Below are 19308 nucleotides of genomic sequence, written 5' to 3'. Positions count from 1 at the left end.
ATCTATATTGACCAAGAAGTGACGGACATAAAGATGTCGTCTGTCGCTTCTTTAAAAAATAGTTAATCAATTAATTAATAGAAAGTGACGGACATCGTAGTTATTTTTTAATTTATAAATAATTATTTTTAATAAAAAGTAATGGACAACGTCTCTACCTATATTAAATAATCAATTATAAATTATATATATATTTAGCGCAAAAATCTGGAAAAAAAGCGACGGACTAAGAGATGTTGTCCGTCGCTTTTTGTAAAAAAATAAATTATTATTTTTATTAAAAAGCGACAAACAGTATGGCAATTGGCTTCGCTTTTAGGTGCAACATCGTCCGTCGCTTTTCCCTCCGTCATTTTTTTGACAGTTTTTTAGTAGTATAAGAAAACAAATGCAGTTAAGAGTTGGCCTAGATCTCTATCCCGTTTGGATATTTGATGTTTCTTGGGTTTGTCCGGTTATTATGAAAGGTTTGCTGAAGTGTTTTCTTTGATTGCCTCTCCATTGACCCAAAAGAAAGTTAAGTTCTTATGGTCGAATGTGTGTGAGAAGAGTTTTCAAGAATTGAAAGATAGACTTACCTCCACTTTGGTGTTAACTTTACCAGTAGTATTTGATGGGTTTGTTGTTTATTGTGATGTTTCAATGATTGGATTAGGGTGTGTTCTTATGCAAATTCGGAAAGTTATTGCTTATGCTCCAAGGCAACTCAAGATTTATAAAAAGAACTATCCTACACATGATTTGGAACTAGTGGCGGTTGTTTTTGCATTAAAGATATGGAGACATTATTTGTATGGTGTTCATGTTAATGTTTTCACCGACCACAAAAGATTTCAATATGTGTTCAAGGAAAAGGATTTAAATCTTCGCCAACGTAGATGACTAGAACTTTCAAAGATGAATGTCCTTTATCAATAGTGTTGCACATGTTGAGGATGGTAAGAAAGTGTTGGTTCGTGATGTTCACCGACTAGCTCGACTAGGTGTTCGGTTGGTTGGTTCAAGTGAGGGTGTTTTTGTTGTTCATAATGGTTCAAAATCATCTTTTGTGTCGGGTGTAAAAGCCAAACAATGTCTTGATATGATTTTAGTTGAGTTGAAGGAAGTGGTGCTTCAAAAGTCTGTTGAGCCTTTCTCCCAAGGGGGAGATAGTGTGCTTCGATATCAAGGTCGTTTATGTGTTTCCAATGTTGATGACTTGAGAGAGCAAATCTTATCAGAAGCCCACAGTTCTCGATATTCCATTCACCCGGATCCACCAAGATGTACCATGACTTGCGGGAGGTTTATTGGTGGGATGAGATGAAGAAGAATATTGCGGGATTTTTGGCTAAGTGTCCTAATTGTCAACATGTGAAAGTTGAGCATTAAAAGCTGGGAGGTTTGTCCCTAGATATTTGTATTCCTACTTAGAAGTGGGAAGATTTGAATATGGACTTTATTGTTGGTTTATCCTACACTTGGCGGCAACATGACTCGATTTGGGTATAGTAAACCGTATGATGAAGTCGGCTCATTTCATTCCCATCAAGGTCTCTTATTCGATAAAGAATACACTAAGTTGTATCTAATAGAGGTGGTTAGGTTGCATGGAGTGCCCCTATCCATTATCTCCAATTGTGGTACTCAATTTACTTCTCAATTTTTTGTGGAAACATTGTTGTTGTTGTTGCTTTTTTAAAATTTTAGCTTCAAATTTAGTATAATTACAAATAATTAATTATTTTAATAAATAAAAATTATTGTTTTTTGTGGTGCCGACACGTAAGCGCTATCACATCTCCTTATATATATATAATTTATTATGGAACACAAAATCAGGTCAATCATATATATGGGCTCATATATTAAGTAATTTTAAATTATTTTAACGAAGAAATGTCTAAAATGTCCTTAAACTATGAGATTTGATATAATATTGTATTTTATCCACCTTATAAGTGTGAGTTGTTAGAAATAAGGGTATTTTTTAGCCAAAAGATTGACGACGGAGATATCGCGGGTCGAAAGGTGGACAGAGGATAATTTTATACCAATTCAAATAGTTGAGAAGCATTTTAAACTCTTCTGGCCTTCATTCGAATTTGGCTTTAGACCATATAGATACATTTGAGCCGCCCGTATAGTTGCAGGTGTTTATTTTTTCTTTCTATTCTTTAAACAATGACCTAAGAAGTCTCTATCTTCTTCAAATTTCTTGAGGTCAAACTACATCCCAAACATCATATTATTTTTGTGAAGCTATTGTATCTACGTTAACAAAGAGCCTTCTCAACCGCGACAATACCGCACTAGTTCTAATTATCAGAGCATTATCTTTCCACCTAAAGTGGTACTTGCCTTGCCACATATAGTTCAAGATAGTTAATCTAATGCTATTTGTCGAAAAATTATATTATGTATTTAAAAAATTATATAAAATATATATATATATCAAAAATTATTTTTTCACATATATATATTAAATCTTAAATACTCTTAAAGAAATTTTTGACTGCGCTACTGAAAGTAATTTTATCTATCATTTGCCTACAAAAATAACCAATAAAATTTCAGTATTTCAAAACCAAAATATATGTGTAATACACATTTTTTTTTCTATAAAAAATAACAAAACAAATCTACATACTTTGGCTAGTTTGATAATTCCCCCCCATCATATAGGTTCCGTACTCTTTAAATACACCAACAAATTATATATTAAAGAATCCTCTAGTACAGAACACCTTTGGATTTAATTAGTTTTTCTTGGAGGACCAACTTGGTATTATTTTTATTCTCCTTGTTAATAGTGGAATCCGTGTTTTTAGAGGAAAGGGGGAAGAATCCATGTTCAAGAGATGAGAGGAACAAAAGAAAAGGAGTGGTGGTGTCAACTACATTAATCCGTTATACCCAAGCCAATAATTCAGGTGGTTCGAAGAATAAAAGTATAAATCTATGAATAAGCCAACAAAATACAATTCTAAGGATGTAGTAGTATATAGTTCATAAGTACAAAAAGTTAGTTCCGTTACAAGAGACCTCTTAGCACGTTTGAATTTTGAAAGATTGGTCCTGAAACTAAAAAAATAAAATGCTCACAATGAGATTTAAAAGGAGATTTACCACTATGCTACAACTTGCTTCTTGTTCACAAGGGGGTTCAAAATTAATATATCTACATAAATATAAAAATTTACCTTATATATACTATGTAATGAAATCCACGTGGGTCTGTCCTTGCCAGTATCCATATTGGAGTTTGACTAAATCAAAATTTGCTTTCATATTGAAGGGTAAAACCTCCCCAAAAAAGTCAAAAAACCTTCGATTAAAGATGAAGAAGTAATTAACGTGAACTCCACCATCATCAGTACAAAAGATGTGTGTTGTCTTTAACTAAGCAACAAAATTAATAACATGAAGATTGACCAGGTGTCATTAAGCTACTTGGCAACGAATATATAGCTTAGGTATGCGGTAAAGGAAAAAGTAATTATATCCTGTGTCTCATTTTATGTGAGGTAATTTGACTTGATGCAGAATTTAAGAGAGAAACAAAGACTTTTAAAACTTGTGATAAAAAATGAATGATAGAAATTTGTGACTATAAATTATTTTATTAAAGGTAAATGAATATTTTAAAAGTTAAATTGTTACTTATATATATTTTTTGAAACTGACTAAAAAAAGAAAATAAGTCATATAAATTAGAATAAAAGAAGTAAGATATAGAAATGAAAAGGTAAGATTCGTAGTGAGGTGGAAATTAAAGGTGGGCTAGTGTTTATTTTAATAGCAAGTGTATGGAAAAGGTAGAATTAGAATGAAAGTGGGAAGTATAAAATGTTGATAGAAAGGAAGAAAGAGAGAAGTTGTGGTAAGCAAGTAAAGTAAGGTTCAGGTAGTTGAGAAGAAGAGTAGTGCAACAACCTCGAAGCTAGTTCAAACTAGTGGGAGGTTGTCTGCCAAAAAGCAGCCAACACTCAATCAAATGGCTCGTGGTAAGGTTCAAATGAAGAGGATAGAGAACCCCGTTCATCGACAGGTCACTTTCTGCAAACGCCGAGCAGGCCTTCTTAAGAAGGCGAAGGAGCTGTCCGTTTTGTGCGATGCTGAAATTGGCCTTTTCATTTTCTCCGCTCATGGAAAGCTCTATGAACTCGCTACTAAAGGGTAAACATTCTTTTTTCTCTGATTACCTACAAATATAGCTTAATCATCCATAATACTCTATTACTTTACAGTTATCAAGTTATCCGTAATACTATATATACCTTATATATAAGAAAGTTATTTCTATAAATATCCTAAAACCTTAGATTTTGTTCTTCAGTTTTTTTTTTTTCTTTTTTCTTTCCCGTTATTCATTTTTGTGTTTTATGATGGAAGAAGCATGCAAGGGCTGATTGAGAGGTACCTCAAGTCAACCAAGGGAGTTGAGGTGGCTGAGGAAGCCAAAGATACACAAGCTCTGGTAAATCTTTTTTTTCTTTAACAGTATAGTTTAATAACATGTTATACATAGGATAAATATACACATTAACAAAAAGTGTTAAAATATTTATTGACATTAAATTCAATATTATTATATGCGATAATTAATTGCTATTAAAAATATTATTTTTGATGTAACGTTACTACTATTTATTATAGAGAATTTTCTATATATATTAATTTAATTGTGTAAATAAATAATTTTTCCTATAGTAATTAAAGTCTCGTTGTAATGTCAATTTTAGCATCAGATGCTGTTTGTAGTGATATATTATTGCATGCATGACACATGGAAAGTGAGAATCACAACAAGATATAATATATTCAGTCGAATAGGGAAAGACAACAAAAATTAATTAAGGATTATACTCACTTTTTACAGACAAAAGTACTGCACGGGATGCTTCATGCTTTGGAATATATAATTGCATTATTAACTGGAAAGTATATTAATTTATTTATTTTATTTATATTTATATATATATTGGTAATAAGTGATATGAGCCCTTCCTTTGCATTTCTTGCTTTTTGACTTGGAAACTATCTACTCATAAAAAGGTACCCTCTACAAAGAAAAAAAGATCTTGGTTCTGAGGGAAAGGAGAACTAAAAATAAATAGGTGTAGTTATTTTTTAATTACAGTTTTTATCAACAAAATAAAGAGTTGATAGGAGTTAAAAAATAAAGAGTCCATGCACTTAACTTATGATTAGTACTACGTTGTCTAAATGAAAATTTGCTTTTATGCTAGGAAGTTGTATTTAGAAATAATAAAAAAATGCAAATAGACAATAGTTTTTTCTTATATGTTACAGTAATGAACGAAATTATTTTCTTTAGGACCCAAAAGAGGAGATCAACATGCTGAAGAACGAGATTGACGTACTCCAGAAAGGCTTAAGGTATATATTTATCATTTCTGATCAATCTAACTAATTTTTCTTTGTAGATAACATTGAACCTACCAAACAAAAATGTTGAGAACGATAAAATGACACAAGCCTTTTCTTCATTAACAAAATATTATATACAATCTCCTATGGTGCCTTGATAACTAGCGCCAACTACGATAAAATAGAAAAGATATTAATTGCCTAACATTTAATACCAGTACAACAAGAGACGGAGCTATGTGGGGGTTCGTGGATTCGGACGAACCACTAGCTTTTTCGTAGACCTAGTATTTGTATTAGAAAATTAAATACATACATATACTCATTAATAAGAATGATTGACTACTGATCAGTTGTAAGAATGGGCGGTGAAAATGATTTTCACACTAGTGTTGTGGGTTCGAACTCCACTATCAACATGCTTTGCAATATTTTTCTCTTCTGTCCTAAAATTTAGAACCCCCAAACACCTAATCATGGTTCCGCCTCTGAGTAGTGTGCTTGACACCAGTGAGAATTTTAGTGGTGGAGATGTGATGGAGTGAAATGAGCCCCTCGTGAAACTTACTTCCTAAGAAAGTGACAATCAACATTTTAATGCGTTTATGAAAAACAGGATAGTGAGCTATGTGTCTGGTCGATTGGCTATCACAATAAACAACAATGAAATGGTCAATTCAGTAAACAAACTGTGAAGCCAGACCAAGTCACCTACCACCTTTCTCAATGACCTATATATACTCTACTTCTGTTGAGGACAAAGAGATTGTATGTATGTTGTTTCTTTGATTTTCAACTAACAGGATTGTCCCTTAGCTTAAGAATGAGAGGGGTGGTAGTTGAGGCAATCATATTCCTTTAAAACATCCCAAACAAACTTTCTCTGTGAAATGATAACCCCTCAATCTATGCTAAGTATCTCTAGCCCCAAAAAGTAGTGTAGTTTGCCAAGATCCTTGATTTTGAATGTGTTGTGCAAATAGATTTTCAGTTGTGTGACTTCTGTTGTGTTTATCCTTGTTAATATGACATCATTAACATATATAGCTACAAACACCATCAGCGAGGTAGATTTCTTATAAATTACTGCATAATCATGGTGTGAGTGTGTCTAATTGTAACGACTCAAAATTGGGAGTCGTTGTGACACCTACCCAATCCAATCATACTAGGTAAACCAATTGTCATACAAATTAAGAAAGCAAATGAAAACGGAAAGTAGAGTAAGGAAACATCTAATAACTCCAAATTAAATCATACTGCAAACTCTCATTATATCTATATAAACGAATATACACTCGATAAATTTCCAAAACCTCAGTGTCACGTGCACAAGAGCTAATTAATAAAAGAAAAACTTAATAAAATTCCATACGTCATTGTCAAAAGTATAAATGAAAAATAAATGAAGATACAGAGGGAAATGGGTAAGTCTCCAGAGGCTGGAGCTCACCGTGAATCTAACTAGATAGACCTCGAATGAATCCAAATCACCGCTGCTAACTCGTGCAGGGATTTGCACCAGAAAAGATGCAAAAAATGTAGGGTCAGTAAAAATCACCAGTGCTTAGTAGACATTATAGGTCGACCAAGCTTAAGCAATTACGATATCGAATAAAGAATACTAAATTTTACCCGCAAAAAATTCCCCAACAGTTTAATATACTCCTGAGATAGAATACACGACCATAGTGCATGAAATTCAATGCAATGCAATGAACAATGATCCTACCAGTATACACCCACTCAAAAGTGGAATATTGTAAGGTAGGACTTGTCACGGACCGAGTCTACACCCTGGATGTGGCCGGCACTCGAAAATCATTGTTGGTCCCCTAACAAACCCTCATCCTAGCTGACTCTACAAGTGGAAGACTAACTCAAGCATACATAAGCTTAAAACTGAAATTAAATTTCATTGAACTCAAATACTCAACCTTTTAAAAAGTCTGTACAATATTCAAAATAAAGTAAATAGAGAAAACTCTCAACTTTGTCTATCTATGAAGCCTCTACTATTACAGAAGGATATTGGGACAAGACCCACGACATCTCAAAACTACTAATTGTAAGGTAAAGATGAAACCTCCAGAATATAAGAAGGCTCACCAAAGCTGACTGAAATATCACGTGACCTCAACGAAACGCCCGTTGATGATCCTGAATACCTGTATCTGCATAATGAAATGGTGCAGGCCAAATGGCGTCAGTACATAGAATGTACGAGCATGTAAGGGGAACTCTACAACATAAGTATAAGCTCAGACTGAAATAAGGAAGACATAATCACCTCGTCTCAACTCACTATGACTCAAGAATACTCAACTCGACTCAAGAATATTCAACTCAACTCAAGGATATTCAACTCAACTCTGGATACTCAACTCAAACTCAAGATACTCAACTCAAACTCAAGATACTCAACTCAAACTCAAGATACTCAACTCAACTCAAACTCAAGATACTTAACTCAACTCAGGATACTCAACTCAAACTCAAGATACTCAACTCAACTCAAACTCAAGATACTTAACTCAACTCAGGATACTCAACTCAAACTCAAGATACTCAACTCAACTCAAACTCAAGATACTTAACTCAACTCAGGATACTCAACTCAAACTCAAGATACTCAACTCAACTCAAACTCAAGATACTTAACTCAACTCAGGATACTCAACTCAAACTCAAGATACTCAACTCAACTCAAACTCAAAATGAAAGCAACAATAAAAGATGTTATATACATGAATCTTTTAAGACAGTAGATAATAACTCAAATGTATATAAAAATATAATAATAAACTCATTACTCTTATTTGGAAGATTCTCTAACCGACAACCATCACTGTGAGTTATGTGATGATACGGGATCTCTCCCAAGCTGCAAGAATTGTCCTATACCTTGCCGGGGTATAGGACATCCTCAACAACGTGGATCCACTAAGCTATGCTTAAAAGGCAATAAAGAATCATCTAAAAAGTTTAACCCTTTACCCATGTTGACAAACATGGTTTATGAGGATTTTGAGTTATTTGAACTCATCCCCATATCGATACTCAATACTATTCCCAATAATATATACTTATCTCATATGTTTAAAAACATAACTCGTCCTCTTGTTTGTGATAATTGATCAAACTACCCTCTTAAAAAAGGCAATTGCTCTTGAAATATCTTTTGAACTCATAACTCATTTAGAAATCTCAGTTTCTCTTTTATCAATGCAAAAATTAATAATTCTGGAATACATAGTCCCCTTATACTCATATTCAACTCATACTTGAAAACTCTTTCTCAAAAACATATCAAAATCATATTAAAATATGATCATTGATGACTTGGGAAGTTATACTGCATAAATATTGATGGTATATCTAAATATCATACTGCTCATACATTGATGACATACTCGATTGTCATACTAATCATGTTTTAAAACTCTTTTCTCAAAACTCATATTTACTTTCTCAAATCTCAGTTTAAGAACTCAAGTGTTGGTTTTAAAAAGCTTCTCAAAATTCATAACTCAGCTCATAGGGTTTATGTGAAATTATGGACATGAACGACTCAACTCAGGGGTCTTAATAGAAATATAGAAAATCGGTACTCAGAACTCAAGACTCAAGAACTCGGAACTCATGACTCAACGATAGACTCCTCATCAAGGATGCTCAATTCATGGAGTTCATGAGGAATTATAGGCATGAACGACTCAACTCAAAGATCTCAATAACAATGTAGACTCATGAATACAAGTCATTCTCATTATCATACTCAAGTATTCAAGTCTTAAAACAAGTTTTAAAAGATTGTAAAGACTTCTCTAAATGACTCAAGGAACTTTCTCAAATTTACTCTTAACTCTATCTTTAATTTGAATTATGAATTCAAGGTTATGATTTATGATATATAGGATCTCTTGATGATTGAATTTACTTTGGATAATTAAAATCAGGAAGAGAGTGAAGACACGCTTTAAAAGAACTCAGATGGGATGAAAAACGAAAGAAGAACGGGGGCAGGCGACCCTGGCGCATTCCAGGGTGCCAGCCCCTAAACTCCAGGACACCATTACTGACGCACTGCAAGCGTGGCGCGCCACCCCTTCCCAGAATATTCTAACGAATTTTTCTTCTCAATTTTTTATTCTAATTCACCTAGAATCGATTGGTTTCTTCCAAACTTCCTTAGATTCGTATACCCAACATAAGTAAACGGAAATCTACTCAAATTTCCTCAAGAAACAACCCTCAAACTCGAAACCCTCGCCTCAAGAACTCATCAATCTTTATTAATAACGAATGAAGAACAAAACTTCAAGAAACTCATCAAGAACTCAATACATGAAATCTCATGGACAAATTCAATAAGAAAAATCATGATTGACATGAAGGTGAACTAACCCATCACTATGAAAACTTACATACCTTGAAAGAATTAAATTCTTGGCGAAAATCCTCAAAGCTAACAAAAATCTTGAACACTCTTCTTTTCTCCTCCTGAACTCCTCTAAAAAATTCTAAGTGTGTTTAGGAATGACTAAAACTGATTCCAAGCATTTTAGACCCCTAAAAGATTAACAAAAATGAGCTAGGCTAGTGGGGGTAAGGAAAAGACCAAAATATCCCTCCTTAAAACGGATGAATTGCCTTAACTAGACAGGTTGCACTCCAACGGGCATATCTCCTTCATTTGAACTTGGAATTTTGCAAACTTAGTGGCATTGGAAAGAAGACTCATAGATATTCGATTTGATAGATCATGGGCCATCTAAAACATTTTGTGCTGAAAGTTATGGTCGTTTGAAGTTTACCAAAGAATAATCTCATAGAGAAATTTAATTGGAAGGAAAATTTCCAATTCAACTTTATGCTATGAAGTTTTAGCGACCTTAACATCTAAGAAAATTTTGAATCACTCGGAAAAAAACTTATTCACCATAAAGAATGACTCGAGTCTTAACTTCAAAATTTTAGAGATGTTACAAGGACTCATGGAGGACTCTCGAGGTCCATATACCTATCCGGAAAAGATCCCATCGAGCCTAAAATTCTCTTTCATAAAAATATTGTTTCCATTCAATCAAGTCAAGGATCAATGAAAGGAATGATTATAAATGAGGACGATTAGAAGATAAATGCACATGAAACATATATGAATACAATGAAATTCTCAATTCAAGACACAAGCTACGAGCTTCAATATCAATAAAGTTTCTCATTTTTGCACGTAGGCCACACTTTCTCTTTCATTTTATAGAAGGAGAATACTTTCTTTATAGAATGCTCAAGTTTTATATAGGCTACTTAAGACCACTTAAGATGATTAGAATCATGTATTACATCTCTATTTATAATAATAAAAATGTAAAATCAAAGGTCTTGCACAAATAACTAGGTACATGTATCACAATTTACTAGATACATGTCTTACAAAATCCTACAAGACTTCTTGAAATAACTAAGAGACAATATTGGAAGACTAAACATTAAGGTGTGAATGCATTAATTCCAACAATGTAATGAACAATGATCCTACTAGTATACGCCCACTCAAAAGTGGAATATTGTAAGGTAGGACTCATGGGGGACTCCCAGGTCCATATACCTATCCAGAAAATATCCCATCAAGCCTAAAATTCTCTTTCATAAAAATATTGGTTTCATTTAATCAAGTCAAGGATCAATGAAAGGAATGATTATGTATGAGGACGATTACAATATGAATGCACATGCAACATTTATGAATACAATGAAATTATCATTTCAAGACACAAGCTAAGCTACTAGCTTCAATATCAATAAAGTTTCTCATTCTTTCCCATAGGCCACACTTTCTCTTTCATTTTATTTACATTTCAGATCGTGTATCCTCATTGCAAATCACCTCTCATACATAAAATAACGCATGAATCAGTCCAAGATGAAATATATGAATCAATATTTCCAAGTCTCAAGCCACTCATCACCTTTACAATTCAAAAAATGTATTAAGTACTTCAATCCAACAAATCGCCCACCCAATAACACACTTTACATGACAAGTCATCACCCAAACTAAGTCTGAAAAAGAGTAATCCATAACTTATATCTTTACGAATGCGGAGCACCTATAACGATCGCGAATGTGACCTGACTCAATACTTTGCAAACACAAAGGCTAATTGTTACATGGTCCTACAACTCTTCTTTCACAAAAATTACCAAGGGGTCCCACAATTGCGAGGGACATCCTGGTCCTTCTTTGTGAATGCGGTGGGATCTTCGTGAATAAAAAGAAGGGGATACACCAGATAGCTCATAGCAAAACAAAAGTCATTCTAAACTCGAAATGAACCCTCAAAACTTGATCTAAGCCCTAAACACAAACCACTAGTGCAAAATGAGTCTTAAAACACATCCTCTGATCATTTAGGTCAAATGTTGATCGAGATCAACTCAAAACTTAAGAAAACTTCAAAATTCAACCAATCGACCAACCCCCCCCCCTTTCCCCAAAAGCCTCAAGAACTAAACTAAATCCCCATCTAGGCCAATAATCTCCCTCCAGACGTAGTGGAATCATCAAAACTCAGACCTAACCTTGACAACCTCAAATGTTGACTTTGGTCAAACTTCCAAAGTCTCAGACTTAAAAGGCAAAAAGAAAATCTTCCAATACTCATTTGATCACCTTGGTAATCAGACCACACATCCCCATAAGTCATAATTACCAATCCAAGTTTATAGGGATGGTTAATCGAGAAAAAAAGAAGTGACAATCACAAAATGACCTTGAAGGTTTTTACATCCTCCACTACTAAAACATACATAGAACATAAAGAGATAGGACATACTTGAAAGCTCAAGAAGTTGGACTACTCTGCATGTCCAACTTAGTATCCCATGTGGTCCTTTCCACAAGATGATTCTTTTGCACCTTCACATAAGTTATTATGCTTATCCAATATAGTTATAGGCTTCTCCTCAAAAGTCAAATTCCAATCTAATTGCAACACGTCTAACTAAATCACATGGGAACTATTCGAATGATATTTCTTCTATATGGACACATAAAACACATGGTGAACACCCGAAAGACCTAGAGGTAAGTCTAACTCCTAAGCAACCTCACTAATGCGCTGAAAGATCTCGAAAGGACTAATAAACCTCAGGCTAAGCTTGATCTCCTTTCCAAAAATCATGATACCTTTCATAGGTGATACCTTGAGCAAAACCTTCTCATTAATCATTAACCATAAACCTCAAACTATTTTATTTGTCTCTCTTTGTCCTACTTTAGTTGTCAAAAGCCACTCTTGGATCAACTTCACTTTTTTCATAAAATCTCTCAACATATTACTACCTAAAGGCCTAACATTGAAGGCATCAAACCAAACCAACGGAGATCTACATCTCTTATCATACAAAGTCTCAACTGATGCCATTTGGAAGCTGAAATGGAAGTTATTATTATACACAAACTCAGCTAAAGGGAAAAAAACTAATCTCAACGGCCTCAAAAATTAATGACATAATCCAAAATACATCCTCAAGGACTTGAATAGTTCTCTCTGATGACCATCCGTCTATAGGTGAAATATTGTACAAAGCTCAACTCAGGTACCCAAATTCTTTTGCATCAAACTCCAAAAATGAGATATGAATTGAGTATCCCTATAAAATGATGGAAATAAGAACACTGTGAAAATGAATGATCTCTCATATGTAAATTTGCACCAACTTTTACAAATTGTAGCTAGTTTGGACTAGTATCAAGTGAACAGGTTTGGCTAATCTATCAATAATTATCCAAATGCCACCAAATTTCCTCGAAGTTTGTGGTAATCCTACCAAAAAACCAATAGCTATCCACTTTTACTTCATTTTGGGTATTGGCATCCTATAAATTAGCTCACTTGGTCTTTGGTGCCCATTTATTACTTGCTATCAATTTAAACACTGAGATACATACTCCATGAATATTTATGCCAACACAGTTCTCTTATCCATCGTTCCAGTAGTGGGCTCATTTTATAGAGGGAACAGTCAAAATATAGCCATATCTTCATCCTACACCACTAATTGTGTTGCTTGAAATCATGATACATCTTCGCTGCCCCTGTATGGATAGAACACCTACAACTATGAGTCTTCTCCATAATCAATTTAGTTAAGTCACACACTTTAGGAACACAAACACGACCCTTAATACTCAAAACTCCCTCTGAATCTAATACTACCTCTCTAGCTTTATACCTAAACACATTGTCTCAACCTTAAATTTTCATCCTCAAATTGTTTAGCCTTAATGAACTCCAAGAGAATAGACTGAGCCTACACTAGCAAGAACCCTCTCGTGCTCGAAATATCAAGTCACATCAAATGGTTGGCTAATAACTAAATGTACAAAGACAAATGATGTTCTTCAGCTAACAACAATGCACGACTACCCATACTTATTTCCTTCTTACCCTAGGGATTCTCTACCACATTGTCCTTATTCGAGTGATAATTTTTTTATCATATCATAGTCCTTGAGAAACTCTAACCACCTAGGTTTTCTAAAATTGAGATCCTTCTTATTGTAGCTACGATGATCGGCGAAGATCTCACAATGAACGCCATAGAGGTAATGCCTCCAAATTTTCAAAGAGAACTACAACTACCAACTTCAAATAATGAGAGGGGTAGTTCTTCTCATGAACATTCAATTGTCTAGGAGCATAAGCAATAACCTTTCCTTTATGCATTACACGCAACCTAGAATTATCACAATACATCATAAATTTATTGCCCTTTATCGGTGAAGTCAAAATCAAAGCCAAAGTCAACAAACATTCGAGATTTCGGAAGTTAGTTTTATACTCATTGAGCTACTAAATGTCATAAATATATATATATATTTAGTCAACTTAATTATTGGAGATGCGATAGAAGAAAACCTTTTCACGAACCGTCTGTAGTAACCATCCAATCCAACAAAGCTCTAAAAATTAGCAGGTAAAGTAGGCCTAGATCAATCCTGAAATACCTCGATCTTCTTTGCATCCACAACGATCCCATCCTTGGACACCACACGCCCAAAGCATGCCATGGACTTAAGACAAAATCTACACTGGGAGAACTTGACATGCAACGACTTATTCGTCAAAGTTTAAAGCACAATCCTCAATTATTTCTCATGCTCCGCTCTATCCATACTATAGATCAAGATGTCATCGATGAACAAAATGATGAATGAATCTAAATGTGGTCGGAATACCCCATTCATCAACTCATAAACGTCTCTAAGGTATTAATCAACCCAAAAACATTACTATGAATTAGTAATGTCCCAAACGAGTCTTACAGGCAATCTTAAGAATGTCTAAAGCTTTAATCTTTGACTAATGGTAGCCCGATATCAAATCAACCTTTGAAAACATGGAAGCACCCTAAAGCTCATCAAGCAAGTCATCAATGAGAGGTACCATATAATTGTTCTTGATAAACAACTTATGTAAGTACCAATTGTCAATACACATCTGGGTAGAACTATCTTTCTTGTTTACAAACAAACTAGGAGCAACCCAAGGGGAAACATTAGGTCTGATGAATCTATTACTCAACAAATCCTGCAACTATTCTATTAACTCTAACATTGTCATCATATAGGGTGGAATGGAAATGGGTTGAGTGCTCGACTATAAATCAATGCCAAAATTGATGTCATGACCTGGTGAAATGCCTAGTAAGTCTGTCGAAAATACCTCCACAAACCAACTCATCACATGAGCAAACTTAAATGAGGGAGTATCAACACTAGTATCCCAAATGTATTCTAAGTAAGCCAAACAACCCTTCTCTACCATTCTCTTCGCCTTTAAAAATAAAATCACCTTTTTTGGGGCATGACTAATCATACCCTTCCACACCAACTAAGGAATACCATGCATTATTAGAGTAATGGTCTTGGCATGACAATCTAAGATAACATGATAAGGAGATAGTCAATTCGTACCTAAAATTACATCAAAATCTACTATATTAGGAATAAGGAGATCCACCCAAGTATCATACCCCTAAATATTCACAACACTAAATAGATACACTTGATCCACTACTAATGAATCACCTATATGATTGAAACACGAATATGGACGGTAGTGAATCACACATCATAGCCAGATGCATAGAAAAATAGATAGACACATATGAATAATTAGAACCAGGATCAAATAGCACCAAAACTGAAAGATGACAAAGCGAATAGTACCTATATTGATTGCATCTAAAGCCTCGACCTCTAGTCTACCTGAAAAAATATAATATTGACCATTCCCACTCCCGTACAATGTGCCTCTATTATATTTCAAAATCAGTATGAGCCCCACCTCTAGCATTTTGAGAACCACCTTTCCTACTATCTGAATCTCCTTTAGATGGTGGTGCTGGAAATAGATGGGTCTTAACCTATAAACCCTATTAATCCCCACTCAACTTGTTCCTAGAGCGCTCATTAGCAATGTCCCAATTCACCATAATCGAAACATTATTTGCTTGACATAGGCTGATGAGACAAATTAAAATGTTTGTCATGGCTTGTGAATCCAAAACGAGAACCCATAGAAATCTATCTTAAACCATAGGTGCGTGAATAACTACCATTGAAATTTTGTAGTACAGGCTGAATGGGCATGCTAGTTTGTTAATCGTGACCTCTTCCTAAGAATTCCTTGCCCTAGATGATGAACTACTGAAACTACCATGTTTACAAACCTCTTGTCATTGCCTTTATAGGCATTATGGCAAATTTACTCAATACTCTTAGCATGATCAATCACTTCCTGAAAAGTAGCGCTAATAGCCAATAGATGCTCGATAGACAAATGGAGAGGACTAATTAATCCCTTCACAAACTTCTTAAATCTCTCCTCCTTTGTAAATATGCTCATCAATGCATGCCTACCCAAGGCATGTAACCTAGTCTTATACTTAGTAACATTCACGATAGCCTTCTCTAGATCATTAAATTGATCCCTCAGAGGCTCAGACTCCCTCTCATACTACGAGCAGATACTTCCCCAAGAAGGCCTCAAAAAACTATATCCAAAATATAGAAGGTGAAGTCCTATTATTTAAGAAGTAGTGAAGTCTGTACCATGCAACTCAATCAAATAAACCAAGGTTATGGAACCTCTCCTAAAATCTAACCAAGAACTCATAAGCATCCTTCGCAGGTGCACCAGTGAAACAAGGAAGACCCATTCAAACAAATCTATCAAACATATTTTACTCCTCAACTATCTTCATAAGTATTTCCATAACAAGTGATATTGGAAAAACATCCATTCTAGGAGCCACATCAGCAACTGACTGTGCCTTCGGAGTATGAAAGCCTTGAACATGTACCAGCTCTCGGGGTTGAACCCCAACTCTAGTCTGTGAACCATCGGGGGTGATAGGTAGACCTCATGTCTAAGCGATACCCTCCAGTAAACTCATAATGCACAACATAGTATTTAGAAGAACTCTAGTCGCTACGAAGCCCTGTGGAACCTGGTCTATCCCCAAACCTTCCATATGAAAATCCATATCCTCAATCTTAGGCTAAGGTTACATCTCTTTAGCACGGCCCTGAGATGGAGAAATAACGCCTGCCCTATCTCTACCATGACCCTGAATTAGGACCCTAGCAGTGGGTGTGGGTGCATCATATTGTATCGCAGCTGATCTCGTTCCCACCATGTGAGTGAATGAAATCAATAGATAACTAATTTCATATGATAATGAATCAAAGAATATAATTTTCCTATGAATGTCTCGTAGCCTCCTGAAGATAGATACATACATCACCGTGCCAATCCGGTGAGTAAATATCATGTCACTTGATATACCATCTATATTAGCCATAGTACTCGTTTCCTTACAAATTTGATTACTTTGTAGTTTTAATTGCTATTGTGAGAATTACTATAGGGATAGCCATGCAATTTATAGCATTTGTCCTTGGTGTGTCCATGCCTCTTATGAAAGTCATTAGTTAAGGCATTCCTACTATTACTACTTTATGAATAGTAATTGTTTCCTGTGTAGTTGTTGTTGTTTCTTGAATAATTAATTATTGTATCCCGGATATGTTGCTGGAATAATTTATCCCAAAAATCTTTCCCATTGGACTCTTATTATTGAAAGTGTTCTCATTCAATGAGGTTTATTCCATTGTCAATCGATTGAATATTTTATTAGTTTACTCTTTGTTTCTCTTCTCGAATCAATAGGGAAGATGTTTGTGACATAGAGTACTCTCTCTTTAGGATACCTACCTCTTCCCACTGTGTATAATTTGTTCAATTCAATAAGGAATTGAATTAGACATACTGTCATTTACTCCACATATGCATGTGCAGTTGCAATGATTTTTGAGGCTCAAAGTACTCGGTTGGTTCCATAATTTCATCATCCTTATCTAGTAGCTAGTAATATACATAACTCCTTGTGTGGTATTGTTGATTTACTTTTGAATCTCATACAATTTTTCTCCACTGGTTTGAGAATATCTATCGTCTAGCTCTATCCAAAGTTCCTTAAAAATTGGCTCAAAAAAGAGAATGATACCTTTCGGGGAATAATCAAACCCATGTTTGAATTGAATGTTGGAGTATAAGTTTAGTTACTTAAGTACCATGCATTCAACTAATTATTAGTTTCTTCTCTGTCTGTTCTTCTTGTTTGTCAAATGTCAATAATGCTATAAAGTTTAATTATCAAAAAAACGTCTCCTTAGCTACATGTATGGGGGAGGCGCTGGAACAATGACACTGGATGAACTGCATTCACTTGAAAAGTACCTAGAAATTTGGATGTATCATATTCGTTCAGCAAAGGTAATAATTTCATCAAAGCAGTGTATACTTTGTTGTTGAAATTATTTATTCTAGTACTTTTATTCATGTGAAATGAGAGTTGTTTGATTTTCTAAAACTATCTTGTAGATGGATATTATGTTTCAAGAGATCCAACTGCTGAAGAATAAGGTTAGGCAATATCCAGCTTTTATATTACATTTACAGTGCATAATATGTTGAACAAAGAAGTTTACTATTGAAGAAGATGTACTTTCTATTTATTATTTTTCTTAATGGGCGTGAAATGAGCTAAGATAACACTTAGCTTGGGACGAAGGTAGTATAATTCTACTCGTGTAATTATAATTAGTGAAGTTTGTTCCAATATAATGAGATTTATGGGTTTTTATTTGCGACACGACATCTTCAAACGTGATGTAAAGTTTCTAAGCATATTATGATTTAATATTTAGTGGTAGTACTTGTTTCTTACAACCTTTAGTTTAATTACTAAAAATGTTATCATGTTTATATTAGGAAGGGATACTGGAAGCTGCAAACAAATATTTACAGGATAAGGTAAGACAACAAAGATATTTGGAATTCCAAATATTCAAACTCTTTTTTTCTCTTTTTTTTAACTTATAATACATCATAAACATTATTTTTTTCATTGTGTATTTTGCAGATAGATGAGCAATACACCGTGACTAACATGACACAGAATTTGACTGACTTTCAATGCCCACTAACTGTACAAAATGAGATATTCCAGTTCTAACATATGCTCACTACATAAGCTATTCTTATTGTGAAGCATCTACGTAATTTGGTAAGGAGATGTAATAATGATGATCGAGTAATTTCACTTTGGAGACATGAACATATAAGTATGTTATTATGTTCAATTTAGGTAATATGTTTAGTGTGTGAGCCTCTTTAGTGTATGGTGCTACTTATTATATATGTCATCTTATAATTTCTAAGTTGAATCCTTGTTTTGCTAGTCAAATGAATCGTTGTTTTGTTATTGATTGGTTAAATGAACTTATTATTCAATTTACAATACTATTTATCATATCATATCATATCATATATATATATATATATATATATATATATA

At 34.2% G+C, this 19308-nt stretch overlaps 1 protein-coding gene across 2 annotated transcripts; it reads left to right on the top strand.

Moving 5' to 3' along the window:
• The first annotated feature begins 3797 nt into the window (after positions 1 to 3797).
• On the top strand, positions 3798 to 19177 carry LOC102599417 (agamous-like MADS-box protein AGL12). Of its 2 annotated transcripts, none has more exons than XM_006339280.2 (7): positions 3798 to 4158; positions 4378 to 4459; positions 5321 to 5382; positions 18125 to 18224; positions 18333 to 18374; positions 18723 to 18764; positions 18874 to 19177. In XM_006339280.2, exons 1-7 carry the CDS (start codon positions 3977 to 3979, stop codon positions 18964 to 18966), a joined length of 603 nt encoding a protein of 200 aa, XP_006339342.1. In that variant the 5' UTR covers positions 3798 to 3976; the 3' UTR covers positions 18967 to 19177. The 2 variants fall into 2 exon arrangements, with proteins under 2 accessions (XP_006339342.1, XP_006339341.1); XM_006339279.2 differs by having other exon boundaries at positions 4375 to 4459.
• Positions 19178 to 19308: the final 131 nt, after the last annotated feature.

This window comes from Solanum tuberosum, unplaced genomic scaffold (assembly GCF_000226075.1).
Source record: "Solanum tuberosum cultivar DM 1-3 516 R44 unplaced genomic scaffold, SolTub_3.0 scf00009, whole genome shotgun sequence".
NCBI classification, from domain to species: domain Eukaryota; kingdom Viridiplantae; phylum Streptophyta; class Magnoliopsida; order Solanales; family Solanaceae; genus Solanum; species Solanum tuberosum.
Note: the sequence above shows the minus strand (reverse complement) of the source record. Positions and strands in the feature narration are given on the sequence as shown.

Coding starts and splice junctions, on each gene's coding strand:
- LOC102599417 (XM_006339279.2), top strand. CDS start 3,977: ATGGCTCGTGGTAAGGTTCAAATGAAGAGGATAGAGAACCCCGTTCAT. Junction 4,159..4,374: donor TATGAACTCGCTACTAAAGG/GTAAACATTCTT, acceptor TTATGATGGAAG/AAGCATGCAAGGGCTGATTG. Junction 5,383..18,124: donor GTACTCCAGAAAGGCTTAAG/GTATATATTTAT, acceptor ACGTCTCCTTAG/CTACATGTATGGGGGAGGCG.